General features: G+C 40.2%; 1 protein-coding gene across 1 annotated transcript in view; it reads left to right on the forward strand.

The window, feature by feature from the left end:
- The window catches only part of cacna1ab (calcium channel, voltage-dependent, P/Q type, alpha 1A subunit, b), a 180,094-nt gene that overhangs the window by 92,818 nt on the left and 59,931 nt on the right, over positions 1-27,345 (forward strand). Inside the window, exons 11-20 of the mRNA XM_039613577.1 lie at positions 13,659-13,771; positions 14,958-15,070; positions 15,609-15,740; positions 15,836-15,908; positions 17,092-17,212; positions 17,459-17,526; positions 20,111-20,217; positions 21,298-21,451; positions 23,518-24,122; positions 26,185-26,492. Coding sequence (XP_039469511.1) covers positions 13,659-13,771; positions 14,958-15,070; positions 15,609-15,740; positions 15,836-15,908; positions 17,092-17,212; positions 17,459-17,526; positions 20,111-20,217; positions 21,298-21,451; positions 23,518-24,122; positions 26,185-26,492 — 1,794 coding nt within the window. The remainder of the gene's footprint in view (positions 1-13,658; positions 13,772-14,957; positions 15,071-15,608; positions 15,741-15,835; positions 15,909-17,091; positions 17,213-17,458; positions 17,527-20,110; positions 20,218-21,297; positions 21,452-23,517; positions 24,123-26,184; positions 26,493-27,345) is intronic.

Below are 27,345 nucleotides of genomic sequence, written 5' to 3' on the forward strand. Positions count from 1 at the left end.
AGAGGATGCAGAGTCCATCACTAAGGCCGTCTCTCCTGCATGAAGTCCAGGTGCTGGTTTTCCAGTGTGTGCGTCTGATGGCCCAAAGCTGACTGAGAGCTGTAACACCATCCATGGCTGCAGTATGGAACAGATGTGGGTGTGTCCTCATCTCCCAGAGGAGTCCAAATCGTCATCAAACAGCCCTACAGACACAAAAACATGTGAAAATGTAAACAACCAGACTATCAGCAGTGATTTAAGTACTTTAAGACCTCTGTGAACATCATTTACAGTATATATCACAGAATTTAAGGCCTTTATAATCACAGAGCATACAGAGAAAAGTACTAAACTGAATCAATTTCAGCTTTCATTTTTCATGATGTATATTGTATTAATAATTAAATTTCATTATCTGTACCTTTACCACACAGGTGTAGATACTGTAGGTTCAGTGAATGCTTACATTGCACTGATTAGAATATACTGGACATTCAAAGCTAAGATTTAGCGCACTGTGTTAGAGGCTGGGATTTGATGAATTCATCATGTATACAACCTTTGATCATCATTTATGTCCAGTTGAGAATGAATCTGTGCACTCACATATTAAATGAACTGAAATCAGTAGTGTGATCTCCAGTCTTGATATAAGGAATGAGAGAAATGACAGCTGTTATTTTAATCAGCCTGTCTCAGTTGTTTTTAACTCTAAGTACCACAGAGTAATGTGGTAACATCTGGACTGACGAGTTTACTGTCAGCATTTTAATCGCTAGTTTAAAGGCTGTAGGTTGCAGCCGTTGCTCTAACACTGTATAAATGTAACAGGGCTCAGTGCTGGTTCTAACAGTCTGAGCTGCTTCCAGCTTTATCTGTGAAGAGCACAGCAGCTTACAAAACACGTAGCGAGCTCGTACAGCTGCGACGTAAAACTTTCATTAGCTAAGATGATCTTAAAATAACGGGGGCTACGTGCGGTGATGCTAGCGTTAGCCACGTTAGCACCTTACCTTCAACAGGTGGTCAGACTGTGTTGACAGGCACTCAGTCAGAGGTTGGCTCTCCGTTTCGCTGCAGGGTCCCTTCATTCTTCACATATCCGTGTCGAGCCGAGTGTAAATCCCGACGCTGAACGGCCTTTGTACAAGCACACAGGCTTCCTAGCAGGGCGAAGCTATGAGCTAGAAAAATCCAGGCTGGCAGACAGCCTGTGTCTGACCAACCAATCAGAGAGCTCCTTACATCCCACGGTGTGGCTAATTTGAATAGCCTCCAGCAAGTTGTTAATCGAAGAGCTAATCCAGCAGCTAATCCAGGAGCTAATCCAGCAGCTAATCCAGGAGCGAACAGGAAAGGGAAATGGATTTTCAACTGCAGTTTATTAAATTGCAGGTGGAAAAAGGATTTTGACCTGCAGTTTATTAAATTGCAAGTGGAAAAAGGATTTTGAACTGCAGTTTATTAAATTGCAAGTGGAAAAAAGGATTTTGACCTGCAGTTTATTAAATTGCAAGTGGAAAAAGGATTTTGAACTGCAGTTTATTAAATTGCAAGTGGAAAAAGGATTTTGAACTGCAGTTTATTAAATTGCAAGTGGAAAAGGGATTTTGAACTGCAGTTTATTAAATTGCAAGTGGAAAAAGGATTTTGAACTGCAGTTTATTAAATTGCAACTGAAAAAGGATTTTAAAATGCAGTTTATTAAAGTGCAATTGGAAAAAGTTTTTGAAATGCAAGTGGAAAAAGGATTTTGAAATGCAGTTTATTAAATTGGAATTCAAAAATGAATTTACAATTGCAGAATTTATTCTACAATTCATTATTAAAGCACAGAAATTTTTATTTCGATGCGCGTGGCTCTTGTGGTCCTCCATAAGAAACAGGGATTTAAATGATGCCTGGAAAAAGCACTAAAGCATTTTAGAAGAACAAAATGTAACAAAAAATGAGAAAAAATGACAAATTTCTTGGAAGTCTACTTGTACAGAGACTACATGCAATTATAAATGGAAATAGTGAGCTAGACCCCCCCACCCCCAAGAAGGAAAACAGCCATACAATGACGCAAAACAGAATAAAAATTGATAAAAATAAAATTGAATGAACATGGCGTCTTTGTGCTTCAGATTAGACAAAAATGTCATTGTATGACAAAACTTCAGGTCTATCAAAGGTAGAGTTTCTGACATGTTAGTGGCAGTAATTGCAGCTGTTAACAAGGATTTATTATATAATGTTAAAGTGAGAATGTTGCAATTTAAATCTCAAAAATTTGTTTTCTGAAAAGTTTTATCTATTCTGAAGTAGTTAAGGATGAACTGGCAGATTGTTTTCAGCTCAGATTTAATGTAGCTCCTTGTCAAGGTTTTAATGCTTCTATATTTATCTCCAAAACAGACCAGGATACTCAACAGACATTGTCAGGAAAAGGCTTACTTTGACCAACAGAAGAGAATATAAACGTACATAATATATTTTATTGTTATCCACATGTGAAATTTTCTGTCCTCTCTGAATGGTTAAATAGACACATTTAATTTCCACAGCATATAGATACAAGAACTAATGTGAACTCATATACATATAGGTTTTTGTAGCTGGGTTAAAAAATATTTAGTTGAGAATGTTATTCATATCACCATGTATAAACATGTAGGTACTGTACTTGTATGCAAAGACAGAAAGAATAGGGAAGCAGGAAAAAATTAGAATGGCTTAATGTTGAACATTTATTTCCAAGAAACTTCTCCCACATGAGAGACTACATGCAATTATAAATGGAAATAGTGAGCTAGACCCTCCCACCCCCCCACCTCCAAGAAGGAAAACAGCCATACAATGATGCAAAACAGAATAAAAATTGATAAAAATAAAATTGAATGAACATGTCACATGATGTCAAAGGCCAAGAAAAAGAGAATGGTTTTAAAAAGAGATTTAAAAACAGAGAGAGAAGAGACCTGTCTAATGTGCAAAGGCAAATCATTCCAAATTGGTCTGCAATAATGAAGGAATGGTCCCCTCTGAGCTTAAGCTTAGTTTTAGGTACGCTCAGCGGCAGCTGATCAGCTGACCCGAGAGAAGCTCAGAGAGTTTGGGTGGGGAATGATGATTAAGAGCCATAAAAACAAATGCAAGAATTTAAAAAATGAATCCTAAAATTCATTGGCAGCCAGTGGAGCGAAAAAAGGGAGAAACATGCTCATACTTACATGTGCTGATGAAAAGACATGAGCAACTGTAGCGATTGCAATGAGCGATTGTGGAACCACTAACCTAACTAAAGTGCATTACCGTAATCCAGTTGATTGGTAACAAAAGCTTACTGTCTCAGAGTGCTAACTAGAAATAATTTAGCTTGATTTATGCAGTAGTTTGTCCAGCTGCCTCAACTGGAAAAGGCTCAATTTCAGCACTTCCCTGAACTGACTGTCAAACTTAACTTCAGCATCCAGTTTAACCCCGAGGTTTCTGATGTACTTGGCCTGATGTATTCCACAAAGTGCGTATGAATGGTACCACCAATGGTACCACGTATGTATTTTTGTAATTAAATTTAAAAACTGAGCGCCATCCAGGCCTTTATGTCTTCAAAACACTTGAACAGCAGTCTAGCAGAATATGCTTCATTCTTTTTAAGAGGGACAAAAATCTGGGTATCGTCCGCATAACAGTGGAATCTAATACCATACTTCTGAGTATGGAATCTAGTCGGAACAGGCAGAGAAAAGAGAAGGGGGCCTAAAACTGAAACGACAGTTTACATAACCCTTTTATTTCTTCCCGTTTTGTTTGATTGGTTTTTTGTCTATTATCACCATTATTATTATTACTACTATGTGTTTTTTAGTTATTATTGTGGTTTTGCTAAGTAGTAGGACCTTTGTGGGGTCAGGGAGGGTTTCACTGTTTTGTGTGTGTATTCAACAGTTTGATGGTCTTTTTTTTGGTTGTTAAAACATAATATATATATATTTTTAAAGCCTGGATGTTGACATTTATTCTAACAGGTTTTTACTTGCTCAGCCTTTCTTGGCACTGAGCTACAGTTATGCAACCAGAAAAAAGTTCTGCAAATGACTGGTTCTGGCGAACAAATAGTCCAGCCCTTAAGTCCCTGTAAGATGATCAGCTGTTACTTTCAGACTTGATGATGTAAACAAACAAGATATTAATTATTATCTGTAATATTCTTAAATTCTTGAATTTCCAAATTATATACTACTTTAGGATGGATCCCTAATATGTGTTAAATAGCTATGTATTTAATGTTGCTTTTTAAAATTTATCCATCCATCCATCCATCCTCATCCGCTTTATCCGAAGTCGGGTCGCGGGGGCAGCAGCCTAAGCAGAGAAGCCCAGACCTCCCTCTCCCCAGCCACCTCCTCCAGCTCATCCGGGGAACACCAAGGCGTTCCCAGGCCAGCCGAGAGATATAATCTCTCCAGCGCGTCCTGGGTCTGCCCTGGGCCTCCTCCCGGTGGGACATGCCCGAACACCTCACCCAGGAGGCGCCCAGGGGCATCCTTGTCAGATGCCCGAACCACCTCAACTGGCTCCTTTCGATGTGGAGGAGCAGCGGCTCTACTCTGAGCCCCTCCCGGATGGCCGAACTTCTCACCCTATCTCTAAGGGAGAGGCCAGCCACCCTTCGGAGGAAGCTCATTTCTGCCGCTTGTACCCGCGATCTCGTTCTTTCGGTCACTACCCACAGCTCGTGGCCATAGGTGAGGGTCGGGACGTAGATCGACCGGTAAATTGAGAGCTTCGCTTTTACACTCAGCTCCCTCTTCACCACGACGGACCGGTGCAGCGTCCGCATCACTGCAGCCGCAGCACCAATCCGTCTGTCGATCTCCGGCTCCCTTCTCCCATCACTCGCGAACAAGACCCCGAGATACTTGAACTCCTCCACTTGGGGCAGGAACTCATCCCGACCCGGAGTGGGCACTCCACCCTTTTCCGGCTGAGAACCATGGCCTCAGATTTGGAGGTGCTGATCCTCATTCCCGCTGCTTCACACTCGGCTGCGAACCGTTCCAGTGCGAGCTGGAGGCCCCCACCGATGAAGCCATCAGAACCACATCATCCGCAAAAAGCAGAGATGAGATTCTGAGGCCACCAAGTGAAAGCCCTCCGCCACTTGGCTGCGCCTAGAAATCCTGTCCATAAAAATTATGAACAGAATCGGTGACAAAGGGCAGCCCTGGCGGAGCCCATCACCCACCGGAAACAAGTCCGACTTATTGCCGGCAATGCGAACCAAACTCTTGCAACGGTTGTATAGGGATCGAATGGCCCGTAACAGTGGGCCAGACACCCCATACTCCCGCAACACCTCCCACAGGACACCCCGAGGGACACGGTCGAATGCCTTCTCCAAGTCCACAAAACACATGTAGACTGGTTGGGCAAACTCCCATGCACCCTCAAGTATCCTCGAGAGGATAAAGAGCTGGTCCAGTGTTCCGCGACCAGGACGAAAACCGCATTGTTCCTCCTGTATCCGAGGTTCGACTAACGGACGAACTCTCCTTTCCAGCACCCTGGCATAGACTTTCCCAGGGAGGCTGAGGAGTGTGATCCCCTGTAGTTGGAACACACCCTCCGGTCTCCCTTCTTAAAGATGGGGACCACCACCCCGGTCTGCCAGTCCAGGGTACTGCCCTGATCTCCACGCAACATTGTAGAGGCGTGTCAACCAGGACAGCCCTACAACGTCCAGAGCCTTCAGGAACTCGGGGCGGACCTCATCAACACCAGGGCTCTGCCACCGAGGAGTTGTTTAACTGCCTCAGTGACCTCGACCCCAGAAATTGGCGGGTCATTCCCTCATCCCCAGACTCTGCTTCCTCCTCGGAAGACGTGTCAGTGGGATTAAGGAGGTCCTCGAAGTATTCCTTCCACCGTCTGACAATTTTCTCAGTCGACGTCAGCAGCGCACCGCCAGCACTATACACAGTGCAGGTAGAGCACCGCTTTCCCCTCCTGAGTATGGAGGACCAGAAGAGCCACGCGCATCGAAATAAAAATTTCTGTGCTTTAATAATGAATTTTAGAATAAATTCTGCAATTGTAAATTCATTTTTGAATTCCAATTTAATAAACTGCATTTCAAAATCCTTTTTCCAATTGCATTTCAAAATCCTTTTTCCAATTGCACTTTAATAAACTGCATTTCAAAATCCTTTTTCCAGTTGCACTTTAATAAACTGCAGTTCAAAATCCTTTTTCCACTTGCAATTTAATAAACTGCAGTTCAAAATCCTTTTTCCACCTGCAATTTAATAAACTGCAGTTCAAAATCCTTTTTCCACCTGCAATTTAATAAACTGCAGTTCAAAATCCTTTTCCACTTGCAATTTAATAAACTGCAGTTCAAAATCCCTTTCCACTTGCAATTTAATAAACTGCAGTTCAAAATCCTTTTCCACTTGCAATTTAATAAACTGCAGTTCAAAATCCTTTTTCCACTTGCAATTTAATAAACTGCAGTTCAAAATCCTTTTTCCACTTGCAATTTAATAAACTGCAGTTCAAAATCCATTTCCTTTCCTGTTCGCTCTGGGATTAGCTGCTGGATTAGCTGCTGGATTAGCTCTTCGATTAACAACTTGCTGGAGGCTATTCAAATTAGCCACACCGTGGGATGTAAGGAGCTCTCTGATTGGTTGGTCAGACACAGGCTGTCTGCCAGCCTGGATTTTTCTAGCTCAAAGCTTCTCCCTGCTACGAAGCGTGTGTGCTTGTACAAAGGCCGTTCAGCGTCGGGATTTACACTCGGCTCGACACGGATATGTGAAGAATGAAGGGACCCTGCAGCGAAACGGAGAGCCAACCTCTGACTGAGTGCCTGTCTACACATTCTGACCACCTGTTGAAGGTAAGGTGCTAACGTGGCTAACGCTAGCGTCACCGCACGTAGCCCGTTATTTTAAGATCATCTTAGCTAATGAAAGTTTTACGTCGCAGCTGTACGAGCTCGCTACGTGTTTTATAAGCTGCTGTGCTCTTCACAAATAAAGCTGGAAGCAGCTCAGACTGTTAGAACCAGCACTGAGCCCTGTTACATTTATACGGTGTTAGAGCAATGGCTGCAACCTACAGCCTTTAAACTAGCGATTACAAATGCTGACAGTAAACTCATCAGTCCAGATGTTACCACATTACTCTGTGGTACTTAAGAGTTAAAACAACTGAGACAGGCTGATTAAAATAACAGCTGTCAGTTCTCTCATTCAACATATAAAGACTGGAGATCACACTACTGATTTCAGTTCATTTAATATGTGAGTGCACAGATTCATTCTCAACTGGACATAAATGATGATCAAAGGTTGTATATATGATGAATTCATCAAATCCCAGCCTCTAACACAGTGCGCTGAATCTTAGCTTTGAATGTCCAGTATATTCTAATCAGTGCAATGTAAGCATTCACCGAACCTATAGTATCTACACCTGTGTGGCAAATGTGTGGTAAAGATACAGATAATGAAATTTAATTATTAATACAATATACATCATGAAAAATGAAAGCTGAAATTGATTCAGTTTAGTACTTTTCTCTGTATGCTCTGTGATTATAAAGGCCTTAAATTCTGTGATATATACTGTAAATGATTTTCACAGAGGTCTTAAAGTACTTAAATCACTGCTGATAGTCTGGTTGTTTATATTTTCACATGTTTTTGTGTCTGTAGGGCTGTTTGATGACGATTTGGACTCCTATGGGAGATGAGGACACACCCACATCTGTTCCATACTGCAGCCATTGATGGTGTTACAGCTCTGAGTCAGATTTGGGCCATCAGACGCACACACTGGAAAACCAGCACCTGGACTTCATGCAGGAGAGACGGCCTCAGTGATGGACTCTGCATCCTCTACTTTACCTCTAATCTTTCTTCTTTAACACACAATTAAAATCACTCCAAAAGAGTGTAAACTTACTGAGGAAGTCTCTAACTTGTACACATTTGTACTTTTACTTGTTTTATGAGTTATTTTTAAGAAGAGTAAAGTTATTCACATAAAGTTGTTATTCTTCTGTATTTATTCTTTTGTATCATGTACCACAGTCATACTGAACTTTACAGACCTGGTGAATTGGAGAAAACAAAGATCACACACACATACATACACACACATATCATTCAGCTTCAGCAGTATTTCTATTCATCTTATGAATTTCCAGTCTAATGTCAATTCACTGAGTTCAGTTTTGGTCTTAAACTCCAGAGAATACCACCTGGTTCAACAATCTTTTATCTGATTATTGGCAAAATGTTTTCTTCTGAAAGAAGAAAACATTCTTCTGAAAGAAGAAAACATTTTGGGCTCAATTTCAGCCTCAGGCAAAATTGAGCCCAAAGAAACAACAACAAAGTTTAGTTCCTCTGGATTTTCCATGGAAAATTGTTTTATCACTCATCCAGGTGACTTCTCCAGTGTCACGGATGAGTGATGAATGTGTCTCCACTGGAAACCATTGTGTCCAGTTAAAGTCAATCGACTTTTTTAAGGAGAGTTGTTAGATGCTGTGCTCATGAGGACAATGGGTTTTAACTTGCAGCACAACACAAAGCTGCCATACTGGATCAACGATCAAAACACTTAATTGAGCAGAATTAAGGCAAAATGTAATATCCTCATATGACACATCACACATGATCCAGCATTGTTCTAAGAATGCAAACTTTCTTAATGGAAGTTTCCACAGCTGCCAGAAAGGGACAGATTTCTGGCTGGTCTTAATGAGTGGTCGTTGCTCTCTCGCTTTCTCTGGAATTGCTGCACAGAGGATGTAACACCCACGATAAGCACTGAGGTTTGTGTCCTTGTCAGAAATCAGCAATACTCAGCTTCCAGGTAAGGAAAAGTGGAACCAGAAGATATTCAAATGCATCTCTCCACAGCTGCTGATGAATTCTACAAAAACCAAAGTTTGTTAAAAACATTTGCAGGTGAATCACCACTGATTTATCAGTGACATCCATTTACTCAAAAATACTGACAAGTGGATAACTAGGATATATAATATCTATATAGATATAATTTCAAAAATGTCCTGTACAAAATGGAACTGTATATGACAAATGTGGTGTGGTGCTTGTGGAATTTTTAACAAGGACCCTACAAAACTTTACAGTACTCATGCTGCCAAACTTTTGACAGCTAGGTGTGCAGTAGGGCTGGGTATCGTCACTGATTTCTAGAATCGATTCATTTCCGATTCACAAGGTCCCGAATCGATTCGATCCACGATTCGATTCAATTCGATTTGAATCTGGGAAATTTTGACAGTCAGAAATATTATAATTCAGATTTCATTGACATATTTTTGTATCTATAAAAGGAAGCTGACACACGCAAGACTTTATCAAAGGTGTGAGCGTCACAGCAGATGCCTTTGTGTCAAAGTAGCTGAAGATAATACAGAAAAACATGAAGGTGGTTTTCCTGGCCTGGGATTTTATAAAAATATGTATCTGCAGTACATCAAAAACGAAAGAAAACCATTAATCAACATATGAACGTTACCTCTGACGTTACAGCGGTCTTATTAGAGACACGGCTAAGCGTTTTGCATAATTTTAAAAAGTTTAGATTTGTTCAGTATTGAACGGCAGAAATTAGGTTTTCTTTTCGGAGTATGTAAAACAAAAAAAAACAAAACAAAAAACAGCGGCCGACAGCTCTGTAAACAACAGTAGAGTTGCGCGTAACAAGCAAGCGAATAATGCAGAAAACAGTACAGAGAGAGAGAGCTGTGCATGAAGTGTGATTTTATCGTGGGTGAAGCAAAACAGTAAAAGTCAGAGGGAATTCATGACGATGTTTACGTGAAGCGTAGTTTGGATCTTCTTTGCTGTTGGTTCAGTCAATATTGTTTGGAGAGATAAAACTAACAGCTTTAGAATCAGCGCAAAAAGAACACAAAGCGCTACCACCGAAACATCAGAATCAGCGAGCTGTCGGCTTTCAGCACCGACCGTGTCCGTGCAGTTGTTGTGCCAGAAAGTGATTGCCGTCTGCGGGAACGCGCGCGAGACGCTTAAAGCTGCAGCGCCCGTCGGGTGAGAAAGGCGACATCTCACTGATTCTGATCCACGGGTCCGCGCTGTGTGTTTACGCCCTTGTGCAGAATCCGTGTACCTGCTCTCATTTACTGTCTTAGCTGTTTGGTGGTTGTTGAAATTTTGTGAGGTTTCACCTGAGATTCTGGCGTTTCGGGCAAAATAAATTTATATTAAAAAATCGATTCAGGATTTTAATGAATCGATTTCACGTTATCCAAGCCAGGCAATTTTAATCGATGAATCGATTATTAAAACCCACCCTAGTGTGCAGTTCCTGCTTTAAATGCATTCAAAATCTAAGTGATAAGAGGCCAGAAATGTTTGAACTCGCTTATGAACCTACATCACTGAGGCCGTCCTCTCCTGCATGAAGTCCAGGTGCTGGTTTTCCAGTGTGTGCGTCTGATGGCCCAAATCTGACTCAGAGCTGTAACACCATCAATGGCTGCAGTATGGAACAGATGTGGGTGTGTCCTCATCTCCCATAGGAGTCCAAATCGTCATCAAACAGCCCTACAGACACAAAAACATGTGAAAATATAAACAACCAGACTATCAGCAGTGATTTAAGTACTTTAAAGACCTCTGTGAAAATCATTTACAGTATATATCACAGAATTTAAGGCCTTTATAATCACAGAGCATACAGAGAAAAGTACTAAACTGAATCAATTTCAGCTTTCATTTTCATGATGTATATTGTATTAATAATTAAATTTCATTATCTGTATCTTTACCACACATTTGCCACACAGGTGTAGATACTATAGGTTCGGTGAATGCTTACATTGCACTGATTAGAATATACTGGACATTCAAAGCTAAGATTCAGCGCACTGTGTTAGAGGCTGGGATTTGATGAATTCATCATATATACAACCTTTGATCATCATTTATGTCCAGTTGAGAATGAATCTGTGCACTCACATATTAAATGAACTGAAATCAGTAGTGTGATCTCCAGTCTTTATATGTTGAATGAGAGAACTGACAGCTGTTATTTTAATCAGCCTGTCTCAGTTGTTTTAACTCTTAAGTACCACAGAGTAATGTGGTAACATCTGGACTGATGAGTTTACTGTCAGCATTTGTAATCGCTAGTTTAAAGGCTGTAGGTTGCAGCCATTGCTCTAACACCGTATAAATGTAACAGGGCTCAGTGCTGGTTCTAACAGTCTGAGCTGCTTCCAGCTTTATTTGTGAAGAGCACAGCAGCTTATAAAACACGTAGCGAGCTCGTACAGCTGCGACGTAAAACTTTCATTAGCTAAGATGATCTTAAAATAACGGGCTACGTGCGGTGACGCTAGCGTTAGCCACGTTAGCACCTTACCTTCAACAGGTGGTCAGAATGTGTAGACAGGCACTCAGTCAGAGGTTGGCTCTCCGTTTCGCTGCAGGGTCCCTTCATTCTTCACATATCCGTGTCGAGCCGAGTGTAAATCCCGACGCTGAACGGCCTTTGTACAAGCACACACGCTTCGTAGCAGGGAGAAGCTTTGAGCTAGAAAAATCCAGGCTGGCAGACAGCCTGTGTCTGACCAACCAATCAGAGAGCTCCTTACATCCCACGGTGTGGCTAATTTGAATAGCCTCCAGCAAGTTGTTAATCGAAGAGCTAATCCAGCAGCTAATCCAGCAGCTAATCCCAGAGCGAACAGGAAAGGGAAATGGATTTTGAACTGCAGTTTATTAAATTGCAAGTGGAAAAAAGGATTTTGAACTGCAGTTTATTAAATTGCAAGTGGAAAAAAGGATTTTGAACTGCAGTTTATTAAATTGCAAGTGGAAAAAGGATTTTGAACTGCAGTTTATTAAATTGCAAGTGGAAAAGGATTTTGAACTGCAGTTTATTAAATTGCAAGTGGAAAAAGGATTTTGAACTGCAGTTTATTAAATTGCAGGTGGAAAAAGGATTTTGAACTGCAGTTTATTAAATTGCAGGTGGAAAAAGGATTTTGAACTGCAGTTTATTAAATTGCAAGTGGAAAAAGGATTTTGAACTGCAGTTTATTAAAGTGCAACTGGAAAAAGGATTTTGAAATGCAGTTTATTAAAGTGCAATTGGAAAAAGGATTTTGAAATGCAATTGGAAAAAGGATTTTGAAATGCAGTTTATTAAATTGGAATTCAAAAATGAATTTACAATTGCAGAATTTATTCTAAAATTCATTATTAAAGCACAGAAATTTTTATTTCGATGCGCGTGGCTCTTCTGGTCCTCCATACCTAATTACACAAGAACTGGACTGAATATCAGGGCCAACAGTTCTTACAGAGTGATGAATCTAATTCTTGAGCTGAAACCATGATCAGTATGTTCAGAGGAGGTCACATGTTGACTTTCAAGCTCAAGTCTGTTTTTGGTTTATATACCACAGGTTTATGTTTGCATATGCTTCAATAAATTACTGGACCTATTTCCCATTTTCGTAGTAAAATACAAACAAAAGCTGGCTCAAAACTTTTGCACAATATAGAATGTACACTATTTTTTCGTATGTTAAATGCCTTTATGCTGTGAGTCATGTAACTTAAAAAGAAAATACTACCCCAGCTCTTTATTGTGTGTTATTATGTGAGCAGCATGTTAAATGCTAATGATTAAGAATTATTACATTTAAAAACAGGATAAATTAAAATTTATATACTTCTACTAATGCTGCATGTTTTATTTGGGTCACAGGAATGTCTGTTTGGCACTGATGTGCATTAACCATGGTGCATTGGCACCATGTGCAGGGACCGTTGGTGAACTACATGCAAATAAGAGTACAGGATGCAAAATGCAACACTAAGGCAAACATCTGACACCACGTGTGATGTGCTTCACTGTTTTCAGTTTAATCTCCACCACTGCCCACTCTCACCTCGTCCCAACCTGAGTCATCTTTTTTACACTTCAGATCTGCTGTTTCCTCCTACACATGCAAACAAGCCTTTACAAATTTAACTACACCAAACAGCAGAAACAGAGTATGTTCTCTATTTCTCAAGCGTTATCCCCATTCTGTAGTTACATGTATCCTTCCTTGATCTGCACTATCATGCTCAGAAGAGTTTTGTTTGCTGAGTTCCACTTGACCCATGTTGTGTAACTCTTTCGTTTTAGTTGCTGGCTTGCTGCTGCTGATGTGACCACACACATAAATACTTACTTATACATGTGTACACACAGGCCGTGATAGAGTCAGCTTGTTGTCCCTGGCTGGTGTCCAGCTGCATTAGCATAGGAAGTTGTAGTTGCTGATGAAGTCCCTTCATCACCACAGTCTCATACAACACTTGCTAGTGGCTCGCACCACTATTATCATTCACTCAACTGAGTCTTTCTCTCACTCTGTCATCCTCCCATCTTGTTTTCACTACTACCTTCTACATCTTTTTACCTGATTTTGATTTTTGTCTTTTCATTTGGTTTTTCTCTCCGTGGCCTCACTTTCTTTCACTTTTGCCGTCCTTTCTCCACATCCTTATGTTGCCCTCTTGTTCTAACCCACATTCCTAGCCTTCTGTTTCTAATAAAATCCCTTCTCTTTGCTTCATTCGCGCCCTAAATCATTCTTTTCTCCTTTGTTCTCTCTCTAGTCTATGCAGAGTTTGTCTTCCTCGGTTTGTTCATGTCTGAGATGCTGATCAAGATGTACGGTCTGGGCATCCAGCCCTACTTCCACTCCTCATTCAACTGCTTCGACTGTGTGGTGAGTGCACAAACTCACACACTAAAACTAAGTGCAAAAAAAAAAAAAAAATGTACTGATTATAAAATCCAACACTGCATTTAATCTGACACTGAATGTGTTAGTGTGGTGGTCTGCTTCTGTAGTAAGTTTTGTTTTTATTGAAGTTTTTTCTTATCAGTTTATTAATTCCTCAGCAAATGTGATCAGAAGCAAAGACTCTAACTCCAACACAGAGAAATTTCAATTTATTTATTTATTTTTACAAAAAACAATATTATTATTATTATTAAAACAGGATAATGTGGGCAATAAAATACCACATCTATCTGTCTTCAAGAAACTTAAAGAACTCCTTAGAGTACAATGACCTGGATGACTGAGAACCTTCACAGACATATGTACCATATCTAAAATGTTAAACCTTTATCATGTTAAAAAACTGAGATGTGCTGTTGAAATTCCACTTTTTTGTCTTAAATTAAGCCATCTCAGGGATTAAATGTTTAGTGATAGGTATTAGTACCCTGGGTGTTTTCTCTGTTTTGTGATAATTCAAAAACTAAAAGTGCAAAATGTGCCTGGTCAAATTCTTTTAAAGTTATAACCTATGACTCCTTTTTAGCTACAGTTTGATACTTGAATGATCTTCTTCTTATGACTTCTTCTTTATAAAAGTAATGTTTACTGACAAAACCAGTGGTCACCTAGGAAAGGACCCGACAATTCAAAGTAAAATAATAGTAAAGAAAACTATGCAGATTTACCTCAGCTTCTTGGATAACTAAGCAGCATTCTAATAATGTCTATGGTATAAACAAGGGTTCCAAGTTCAGTGCAACTGAAATGATTTCAACGGTGTGCAATGAAGTTGCCTTTAATTGTTTTGAAGCAGGGACCACTCACAGTAAGTTGCTGCCCTTGAAGCATCTTTTGTGCATCAAGATGGCAATAAGATGTTGACAGCCTGCTATCAAATTGTGATTAAATGGGATTTTGTTGGAAATTAAAATGTAATACAGCTACTAACTGTTGTAAATTGGCAAGAATTGTAAATCATTTCCCATATTTTGCAAATCTCTTGCTGTCAACATAAACAGAAATTCGCATTAATTCCTTACATTCAGAGAAAGAGAGCTTCAACTTCAGCTTCAGCTCCTGATTGAACTCAGCGGTGCTGACTGTATTGCATTGTGTGTGCGTGCAGGTAATAGTCGGCAGTATCTTCGAGGTTGTGTGGGCCACCATAAAACCAGGCACATCCTTCGGGATCAGCGTGTTACGAGCTCTGCGATTGCTCCGCATCTTTAAAGTCACAAAGTAAGTGTCTCTTGCTCTTTCTCTGACTTGTCTTAGACTTGCATGCTCTTCCATCAGTACACAAATGAGACGATGATGATAATGAAGCACATGATCAGAGGCCGAGCTTATGGTACTGGTACGATTGTAATGAAATAGGGTTGGATGTTTTCACTAGTGCACGTCATTCTATTTGGGACACCTGTTGGTTACTTTTGACTGACATCTGGAGAAGCTCAGAGGAGGTAAAAACAGGAGGGTATACATGAAAAGGAGCAAAACAGCTCAATTTCATGTTAAAATATCAAATTAACAAAATAAAGGCTTAAAAACGTGTACCTGTTCAGTTAAGTGAATATGAAGTTCGTTTAATCACAATCTCCTTTTATAACAGAGACTCTTAAGTCTTAGAGTTTACGTAAATGGTTTTGATCCTCATCTTCATCGCTGCCCTCTTCCCTATCCTCCTCTGTCTTTTCTTCTATTGCTTACTTTTTTTGTTGTCTCGTTTATCCTCATCTTGTGTCCTTCTTCTTGCACACGTCCTCCTTTTCCTCAGGTACTGGGCACCCCTTCGAAACCTGGTGGTTTCTCTGCTGAACTCCATGAAGTCCATCGTCAGCTTGCTGTTCCTCCTCTTCCTCTTCATCGTGGTCTTTGCCTTGTTGGGGATGCAGCTGTTTGGAGGACAGTCAGTATCACCACTAACTTAAAAAGAAGCTCAATTGCCAGTATTAAATTTGAGCATCTGTTTTCTTACTGTACATTTTCCTTTCTTCTCCTTAGATTTAACTTTGACGATGGAACGCCTCCTACTAACTTTGACACTTTTGCTGCAGCAATCATGACAGTGTTTCAGGTGGGGAAGAAAGCTTTATGCATGGTTTCTTAGAGAAAGAAACAAATATTAAAAAGAGAGTAACTTTGTTTTCCAGACACATTTCAACACTTCACATGACTGAATTTTAACAAAGCCTATTGTTGTGCTGTCATCAGTCTTGTTCAGTTCTGACTGCAGGTCCAGTGTTTCTGTGTTGTCTTGCAGTGATTTAGAAAGTTATCTTTTGTTAGGAGCAGTTTTTGCTTTATTGTCTTTGAGTGACTTTGTCAGAGCTGTGTCACTCAAATGTACCAGCTGTATGTGTGTATCAGAGTGTGTAGAGGTATCTAAAGGGCTGAGGGCATTTAAAGTAACACAACTTCATTTCTAATTAGGGATATCTGATATTTGGATTGGACAGTGGTCTGATCCTTACTCGAAAAGCTTGATTGGACAATGTATGTATGGCTGATAAATTCAACTTACTTGTTGTTTACCACAAAGCACATCAACAGCAGATTAAACATGACAGTTAACGTAGCATGGAGGAATTTCACAGCAAAGCCTCTGCAGCTGGAGACGTTGCAGTCCAGCAACTCCCAAAACCTTTTAACTAGAAATGGCGTTCAAGTGAGTTGACGCAAAAAAACACCAGAATACGTAAAATCTCTGTGAATATTTCGTTGAACTCCTGTGTTCTAAAGGCAGCCGTTCACACCAATCGTGTAATTTTGCTGAAAGAATTTGCGACATTTCTTTCTTCTAACCAAGCTCCAGTTTTCCTATTTTTCAGATCTGAATAAACAGATCTGACCAATCAGATTATTGTATTTCGCAATACGTGCACTTGTAGCTCAAAACGTAGTACTGAATATAGTAAAATAATCCCATTTTTACCTCAGACACACAACTACATGCTGCTCTGGGTCAATCAGATCTCCCAAATTATTATTCTGGAAATATCGAGCGAAATATGTGCAAACCATGAAGTTCTCCCAGCTGCTGAGTTCTCTTTATTATGTGATTTTTGAGGATGAATATCACACAAAAATGCAACACATTCAGTGCGCATATACATTACACCACAAGCTCATTATTGTTACATTATTATTACTGCTTGATTGCTTATTGTTAAGTGGTCAAGCAGTGAAGTGACTAAAGGCTTTCACAGCAAACTCACTTCTTTAATATCAGACCAATGAAACTAAAACTCTCTCGACAGATCCTGACAGGAGAGGACTGGAATGAGGTGATGTACTATGGCATTGAGTCCCAGGGTGGAGTGAAAGACAAGGGCATGATCTTCTCCATCTTCTTTATTGTCCTGACACTCTTTGGCAACTGTATCCTGCCTTCACGCTTACCTGTGCATATATTCAAATGTGCTGTATACATGTACAGTATCTATATATACTAAGAATAGTTATACAGATGCATATATTTTGTCATATACATGAAAATTCAACTTGTTTTGCTTCCTCTGTCATTTGCTTATCTGCAACACATCGTATCTTTTTTGTCTCTACTTGGTTTTCATGAAAAACACTCATCTTCCTCTCAGCATTTCTCCCTAACCTCTGCCACCACAGACACTCTGCTTAACGTCTTCTTGGCCATCGCTGTTGACAATCTGGCCAATGCCCAGGAGCTTACAAAGGTACAGGTCTACGTGTTAAGCTATGTGTTACCCAGCTGTTGTGGTTAGCTAAAGCACTTGCAAGCATAATGATCTTCCTGACAGCTTTCACTGTGAGAATGCTTTGGGACAGTTTATAGAAATATACACTGCTGATGAAAATTAAACCAACACTTTTTAATCAGAGTATAACATCAAGTTATACTCTGTTAAATTGATCTGGTCAATTAAGTAGCAGAAGGGATTGTTCATCAGTTTCAGCTGCTTTAGTGTTAACAAAAAAACAACAGGTGCACTAGAGGGGCAGCAATGAGACAACCCCCAAAACAGGAATGGTTTCACAGGTGGAGGACACTGAGATTTTTTCCTCCTTGTTTTTTCTGATGGTTTTTTTCACTAGTTTTGCATTTGGCTACGGTCAGTATTACTACTGGTAGTATGAGACGATACCTGGATCCTACAGAGGTTGCACAGATAGTTCAAGTCTATCAATTCGTGCCATTGCCAGGACATTTGCTCTCTCCCACCACAGTCTCAAAAGCATGAAGGAGATTCCAGGAGAGCTGAACAGGGCTGTAGAAGGTCCTTAACACATGAGCAGGACCGGTATCTGCTCATTTGTGCAAGGAGGGCCAGGATGACCTCCAGCAGGTTACTGGTGTGAATGTCTCAGACCAAACACTCGAAAACAGGGCCTGACATCCTCTAGTGGGCTCTGTGCTCACGGACCTCTGTCCAGGAGCTCAGTGATGCCCTGGTCAAGATATGGGAGGAGATCCCCCAGGACACCATCCATCCTGTCATTAGGAGAATGCTCCGATGTTGTTGGCATGCATACAAACATATGGAGGTCATACAGACTGTTGAGTATTATTTTGAGTTGCTTCAATGAAATTTTGGCAAAATGGACTAGCCTGCCACATGATTCTTTCATTTTAGGTAGATTGATCATTTTCATTTCCATAAAACGATGCCCTATCCCAGGGGTCTGCAACCTTTAAGACCCAAAGAGCCATTTGGACCCAGTTTCCACGTAAAAGAAAACACTGGGAGCCGCAAATACTTTTTGACATCTAAAATGAAGATAACACTGTATATATTGTTTTTTACCTTTGTGCTTTGTGTGAACAACTAAGGTGTGTTGCTTATGAAATCCATGAAGTGCTATAGAGAAAATTACATTTTATTTATGTAATCAACACATTTTGAACTCTTAAAGAAATATAACAAAAGGAAAGACACCAACCTGAACTAAAATGATCCATGTAGAAAACAAAAACTGTTGTCAGCCGCCACCCTTATATCGCCTTTGGGCTTTTGGAGCCTTGACCTGACTTTTAAAAAACAATTGGAAAAAAGCTCTATGCTGCTGAAAAATGAAAAATAGATATTTGCAAAATTCTGCCTAAATATGTATTTTACCTGGTTAATGTGTGTGGCGGGGCGTGGTCTGCAGCGCCGCTGCAGGGGAGGCGGATGCGCATGAGCGGAACCCGCAATCACACCTCGCCGCCTTAACGTCTGCACTATCTGTGCTGTTGTGTTGTTGTTGGTATGTGTCGGGCTGTGAGCTGAAAAGCTACAGCCGGCTGTATGCGTACAACAGCCGTGTGTGAAAAGTGGTCAATAAAGAGATGCTGAAAAGCATGTTCATGGAAACATCGTCGGGTCTGCCGTGCTATGTTTACAATGGGACTTCTGCTCCTGAACCTCTGCGCACAGCGTCTGCAAATCGGGGCTATACGAAGTCAGTTTCATCATTACGCAGGACTGTAAGCTGTCATCTGTCAGGCGTGAGCGGTGTTTGTTTTTAACATAGTTCACGGTGGAGAACAGCTGCTGACATAATGTGGATCCATAATTGGCCTACCTGGGGTTGAAAGTCTCGATAAATGCACGGTGTTTCGGCGGGAATACCGGCTTCCGCGAGTGTGACTCTTATTTTGAGCGATGAAAAAATAATAGAATATAATTTTATTTTTATATTTCAATATTACATTAATCTTCCAATTTAGAACTACAAGTTAAAAAAGAACTAACATAGATAAAATACACTTCAGCGAAATACTTCTAATTTATTTTCCCAAACTACGCAGAGCCGGACTATAAGGACTAAAGAGCCGCGGGTTGCCGACCCCTGCCCTATCCTTTTGTTCCTAACACATTACCGGTCCATATTAATATAAATATTCACTGAGACCTGATGTGTTTTCGAAATGTTCCTTTATTTATTTATTTATTTTTTTGTGCAGTGTAGTATCCTAAAACTTATTTTTGTGTATTTCACTTTTATATGACAAAAACATTTGCTGCACTTGTAGGCACAGCAAGTGATACGTTTCCAGTGTTCAAAATTGACCTAATGGAAACCTCTCATCTTGTTGCCAGCTGCAATAAACTTAGTTCTTGGTTGCCAACTATAGTACAGCTGGCAGTCATTTCAGGTTTTTTGCTAGATTGACAAGAAGACACCTTCAAGCAGCATAAAATCACTGAAGAGGGAAGAATTGTTTTCGTCTCCAGTGTTGGTTGGAGTTCATTGTGCTCTGCCTCCATCAGTATTTACACTAAAAATTTAGATCAGATTACTGTTCTTCTTTAACAGGATGAAGAAGAACAGGAAGAGGCAGCCAATCAGAAGACAGCACTACAGAAGGCAAAGGAGGTGGCAGAGGTCAGCCCTCTGTCAGCTGCCAACCTGTCTATTGCTGCGTGAGTTCACACATTTACACAGATAACCCTCAAAGACGTGAGTACATTCAAAACACTGCACACAAAATCCATCATGTGGCTGAAGTGACAAAGAGGCACAATCCCACGTGCAATGATTTATTTTTTTTTGTTTCTCCCAGGACTGTCTTTCGTAACATTTATGATTGGCAGGCATTCATTTGCACACAACACACACACACACAGTCACCATCACACTCTCACTGTTCTCTAAAACACGATAAAGCGATTGTTCTGTGAGTGAAAGGAACAGATTCAGGGCTTTGTGAAGGGAAGAAGAGCGAGAGGCGGACAGTCTGTAGAATCTGCTCCTGGCAGCAGAAACGCTGACAATAGTATACACGAGAATGTTGCTCAAATAAACTCACTGCTCCTTTGGAAGTCACTAGACTTTTTAGTCGCTGTGGCTAACCGAGCCTGTGCTGAGAAGATTTGGTGCTGGTAAATTTGTGTTGGAGAGATGGTCCTCAGTTACAGGTGAAGATAATTCCTTCATAAAACTGCTCACAACATGGTCTAAGTAAGTGTTTCCAAATTTCTGAAAAAAAAATCAAATCTAATTTTATTTGTTTTCAGTAATAATAAGTAAGATGCATTTCTTTTATTCAAACCAGTATCAGCCAAACTGCGAAGCTCTTACCTTGACAGTCTGCATGGATAAATAAGAACATACCTAAAGTCATACATATAATTGGACCTTCCCTTTAAGGATGAACCGTTTTTACATTACTGCTACTGATGTGTGGCTAAATTTCAGTGGTAATCCCAGAGGTTTGTCCTCAAGTGTCTAATCCTTCTTTTCCTTTTTCTTTCTCACTTACTCATTACCATCTATTTCCCTGAAACACCTCTGACAACAATACAATAACACCAATTTCCTTGCTTATTCATTCCTCAACATCTTCACTTTATCTCCACCTCGTCCTCCTGCTTTACCTGAAATCACTCACATCTGCCTTTCTTTTATTTTACTACACCCTCTTGTGTTTCCCCTCCATCTTCCCCGTTACTAAAACCCCTTTTCTCCTGCCTAACATCCCCTCACCGCATTCCCCCCAACAGTAAGGAGCAGCAAAAGAACCACAACAAGGGCAATAAGTCAGTGTGGGAGCAGAGAACAAGTGAGATTCGCCGACAGAACCTAATGACGAGCCGTGAGGCACTGTACAATGAGCTGGAGCAGGATGACTGGAAGGTGGGAGTGGAGGGAGAGGAGGTGAGGTGTTTCCCCCCTAAGAAAAAACCACATATACACATATATATACAGTCTATTCCTGATATATATGGTAAATATTTGTTGTAATGTGTGTAAAGCAATCTGTAACCACCTTAAAGGGATATTAACACCACTTCTTTTTGAATGAATGAATCTTGGAGGACACTTGTGACACATGTATTAACATGTAACATGTAATTTGTGTTTAGTGACATTGAAAATGATCTATTGTAAGGTCAAAACATTGTATCAGAACGTTTATGTCCGTTGTTCTCCAAGAGTTGGAGCTCCTGCTCAATTGTACTAAAGTAATCTTAAAGCTAATCTATAATTCTGAGATTGAGTTTATCTTAACCCTCTTAGATCTAAGTCATCACCCCAACACCTGCTCCAAACCTTATGTATGTGTGCCTTTTTTTGTCCCCAGATTATCAAGATTTTGGAAAACAGCTTAAAAAGAATTACCTATTCTGATTGCATAGAGTTAGGGTTATGGTTACCACTGATGATGACTTAGACCTTACATGGTTATTGAGTGTAAAGTCTATTTAAGATCAGTAATCTTTATCACACAGTAATATTCCATTTCAAGTCACAGTGAAAGTCGTTGATTTGGTGTGTTGATACATGCTCATTCATCCAGGTAAGGAAATCCCAAAAAGTTGATTCTGTTCATCTGGACGTTGCGTTTTCGTCCTGCTGAACTGTCACGTAGAGATGAACAGAATCAACTTTTTGGGAGTCATTGCTTGGTATTTCTCTTCTTTTCCATAATTAGATTTCATATATAAAACTGATTGTCATGTTACAATACTGCCCTGTCCTGGTTTTTGTGAAGCTGAAGTAAAAAAAATCTACTTTTTCATGGCAATATATTAGGCCCATCCGTCTGTAATGAGCAGCAACAAGCAGTAGAAACACCAGAGTAATGCAAGGACCTGACCTGATAAGTGCTGCGTATTCTGGGTCATCATGTAATCCACATGTTTTGATGCCAGAGTGTAATATCCCTTTAAGCCTGTGAAGGAGTGTTATTTTTGCGCTATTCAATGCTATATGGGACGGCTTGAAGCTGCGTGCTTGGGAGCAATGCAATATTAAAGTGGGGCATGCAGAGAAAGCAGTGGACTCAAACCTGGAATGGGGTGAAGTGCAAATCAGGAGTTGGCTGGATATGGCTTAGCAAACTGTATGTTCACAGCTGGAGCTGTTTTAGCATTTTGTGGCTCTACAAAAACTTACAACTTTAAAATAAGAATTGTTTCAAAACTTGCTCACATGGAGCCAAAAATGGTGGGCTGTTTGCTAAACTGTGTATCTGTGGCCCAGGGGAGGGAATGGGACCGGCACGAGTGCTGTAAATCCTGCTTGTTTATTTCTGGGTTAACGTATGTATATATAAAATATAACCCCAAAGAAGGTTAAAATACTCCGGACTACATTTGATTTGCCAGCTTAGAAGCACTTGCTACTGCAACCCAAAATACAGGAAAAGCTGATGTATTTTGCTTGGCTTGATGAGCATTTGCTTCTTTAAAACAGCAATTTAAAAAGTTTCAACCATGCATGGATGGCAGTGTCGTTGCTGTGGTTTTGTTCTAGAGCAGCTGGGTTTTTTTCTTTCCATTTGCAGTATTGTTTTTCTTGTTCATTATTACATGATTGTTTTTATTGTCTTTCAGTAATATACTGTCTGTTCGAAATGCACAACCATGGAAAACAACCACTAATGTTTAAATTTGCTACTTGCTATGTGAAAAAAATTCCAAAAGACAATTTAGATTTAAAAAAATATACATCTTAACAAAAATGATCACCTAGACAAGAGATTCTTGTTTGCAAATGATAAACTGCTAACAAGAAACATGCTGAAAGTTTTTAAGTCAGTCTCTAGGATTCAATTAAATTCAAGTAAATGTATTTGATTGAAATGTAATATAAGTGGTGTACTGAGACCTGCTTAGAAAAACATTATCCTACATGGCTTGCTACTCCAGCGCTAAAATTTGGCTGATGTTTGCATATAACCTAGTAATGTCATCTGTTACCCTGTCACCCTGACTCAGGCGTCTTACCCACGGAAAGGACGTGGTGACATGAAAACCCACTTGGACAGGCCGTTGGTGGTGAACCCACAGGACAACCGGAATAATAACACCAACAAGACCCAACCTGGAGAACTGCCACTTGACCAGGAGTACCGGCGCCAGGACATAGATCACTGCCGCCGTGCCGCCCACTGCTATCACTACAACCGCGATCACCATCAGAAACCCTTTGGGCCAGACAGCAGAGAGACAAGCCAGCTAGCAGAGACCCGTATGGAACACGGCTTCAGCTGCACATCTCTGGGTAACGTGGAGGCGAGCGTAGAGAGCCGTCCAGGGGAGGAGAGGCACACCCACCGGAGCCATCGGGGCCATCGGCACCGGAACAGGGAAGGCCGTGAAGCTCGCAGCGTTTCCCCCCACCACAGTGAGGCAGGAGAAGGAAATAATGAGCACAGAAGGGCCAGGCAGCACCGCAGGGCAGCAAGAGAAGGAGAGGAAGGCAGGCGACACCGATCCAGGGGGACAGAAGGAGAGGGGGGAAAAGTTGTGGAAGGAGAAGGGCGAAGAGCAAGACGACATCGACATGGCAACCATGATAAGAGCAAAGGGCATTGCAGAAGGTAAGGAAAGTCTCGAATTAAATCCTGTCAGTCATTAATACTCAGTATAGGTTGTTGTACTGGTGAATACAGTGGTTAGAGATGACCTAACAACCAAAATTATTGCAAACCTTTTCAATGAACTTGCTATCGCTGTGCTTCTAAAGAAGTCACTTCCATCTTACATACAGTCTTAGATGGCTAATGGCTACAACCTACAGCCATTAAAGATAATATTTAAAACGCTGTCTGTAAATGTAATCTCCTCAGTCCACCTGTCACCACATAACTTTATGATAGTTAAGAGTTAAAAGACCTGAGATAGAATGCTTAAGGAGTAGTGAGGACACCACTGATAGAAGTTCATTTGTGTCATTCACACAATTGCAGACATTTCAGGCCATTTAAAATCTGATTATCGAATCTAAACGATAGAGTATTAAGCAGCACAATTAGCCATCACCAAACTTTGGTAAAGTAACATGAGTACTGCAAAATTTTGTAGGTTCTAGTTAAAATCACACAAGTATCACACAGTGTATATATGTAGTTAATTCATTTATTGTACACTGAAAAAAATGAAATAGAAAGGTTAAAGTTACCTAGTAGTTTGATGATCTTTAATCAATTATGTAACTAAAACTTGTAAAAGTGGTCAATTGGTTTAACTCACCTGGTCAGTTTGTTCAATATGACTTTAGTGATTTGATCTATTCAATAGCCTGCAGTCCTGTTCATATTCTATACAAAACATAATGCAAAATGTAAGAAGGCTTTTACTTGTTGCGGGAAATACATTACAGAACAGTAAATCTATTAAAACAAATGAATGCCTTCTTACATCTAGCATGAACACGTTTGTATTCACGCTAGATGTCCTTCTTAATAATTTTACCCAGCTCTTTTGGACTGATTTTCGTTGTGGGTTAAATGAGAGAGCGATTAGTAGAATCAAACACCAGAAAGGTAGTATTTACTGCATGAAGTCCAAGTTGCTGTTTTCCTATGAGGGTCCCTGGTGCCAAAAAGCTGACTCAAAGTGCTGAGAGGTCATCGTCTGTCAAAGTTGTAACATCTTCCATGAACATAGTGTAGGGCAGATGAGGATGTGCCCTCAGCTCCCAGAGCAGTTGTCATTTACAAACAAACAGATCCATGTAAAATCTAAACTTCAACCAAATTATTGGCAGTGATTTAATAACTTCACTTTAAGACCTATGGGAAAATTTATTTCCATACCATTTACATTATACATCACAACATTCAGACTCTTATGGGCACAGACTGTACAGAGAAAATCAACTATAAAGTGAATCAATTTCAAGTTTTGCTTTTCATAACGTATATTTTATTAATAACAATATGATAATCAGGATCTTTGCCAAGGTGCAGGAACTGTAGGTACATATTGTTCACTGGTTGAGTCTACTCGTGCACACTTAGTCGATCAGGGCTCCATTTCATCGCAGTGTTCCTTTACATTCTTCATATATCTGCGTTGCACATTTTAAGACAGTGAACATCTAGGCTAAATGTCCTTGAACAGTGCAAAGCTATCAATGCAAATTGCAGTGGAAAAAAACAGGCCAAGCTTGTGTCTTTGTAACCAATCAGAGAGCTCCTTACATCGCTCCACATGGCTAATTTGCATTTCATCTCTACAAGGATTGTCTACAAGGATCAAAGGAGTTAGGGAATTATTTAAGTGAAATAGCTAATACAATAGTTAATCTATTAGCTAATTTCACAGCTAATTCCATAGTTATTCCCATTGCTAATCTCGTAGCTAATCCCAAAGAAAGCAGGAAAAGGAAATGCAGTGAAGAAATGGAATGGAAAAGAAATGGAAATGCCATTTTAAATGTTAGTTCTGAATTTAGAATTTTGTAATGACTGTTTATTGAGAGTTTAAGACTTTTAAATTAAAACTACCAGGCTATTTTGATGAAAACAAATGTATTACAACTACATAAAGACACAAATCAAGTGCATCATAGGATATTGACCTTGGTAGAGAATCTGCCCTTCTGTGTGTTCTGTATTGGTCTTGTGACATCTCCTCCATCTCTTTTTCCTTCATCAGGGAACACCACAGTACTGGGCCAAGCCTCTCTACCACCCGACCTATACAGCAGTATAATGAGGACCTGGACAACTTCCGCAACAACAGCAAGCTGGCCAATGCCCACGAGCACCCTTACGCCCTACCACCAGATCACCCTGACCATCCTGACCACGTCAATAACCTGCTCAACTGCCGCGATGCTGATACCCACACGCTGCTTCACAGCATGGACAGCTTGATTCTCACTAGCATGGTTAAACCTGACTACACAGCCATAGAAATGCCCCCCGTCTACCCTTACCCCTCGACCAACGCCATCTTACAAGGTGAACATCTTGGAGGCTCATATGACTATAAAAGTAAAGATGGCTTTTTGGGGTATATAATTTGTTTCATAGGCATCTTCTAGTTTAGACAGAGAGACATTAATGCAGTGCAAACTGTACTTCTGACTGGTACTACTGACTGTAAAGTTAGAGGACTCCTTGGGAAACGCGTCAAAGACACTTTTAAAAATGTATAAAAGAGTGTTTTGTTTTTATGGGTCAGACTGCAAAAACATTACACTCTAAAATGTTATTTATTTTTGAGTCATTTACCTTCATGATATTTCAGAGTATTTTTTAACGATAAAATGTAGAGCTAATGCCATAATACACTTTTAAAGCTACTTCTAAATACATTTGTATTTCAGTGCTCTCTTCTCCTGCTGCTATAGCCTGCAGTACTTTCTGTTCATGCTGGATTTGGGAACTAAATTCCCTAGTTTCTCTTTTTCTGTCCTTTCATCAGCACAATGTAGATGGAGATCTACATGTACACAGTGCTACACAGGACATGGTATATGTAGTGGACAGTAACGAAAAACCTTTCTGGCAGGTACCCTACTATAATAATATGCACTCCTTGTGCTCCAATAATGCCTGATAATTTTTGCTGCAGCAGCTACCTGTGTTTACTGAACGGACATAGGATTGTGGACAATGTGGTCAATAAACTGCATTTGTATACACTTAGATATGGCAATAGACAGGTGTCTGGCCTCTATCTTTTTATCAATACTAAACTGCATGGATGCAGTTTTATTTTTACGGTATACCAAATGCTCGCAGTCACCATTGCTTCCAGGCTGCCACCTGTTCCACCAGTAAAGACTGCCCCCCAGTGGTTCCTCATGAG

The sequence above is a fragment of the Oreochromis aureus genome, linkage group 6 (genome assembly GCF_013358895.1).
Source record: "Oreochromis aureus strain Israel breed Guangdong linkage group 6, ZZ_aureus, whole genome shotgun sequence".
NCBI classification, from domain to species: domain Eukaryota; kingdom Metazoa; phylum Chordata; class Actinopteri; order Cichliformes; family Cichlidae; genus Oreochromis; species Oreochromis aureus.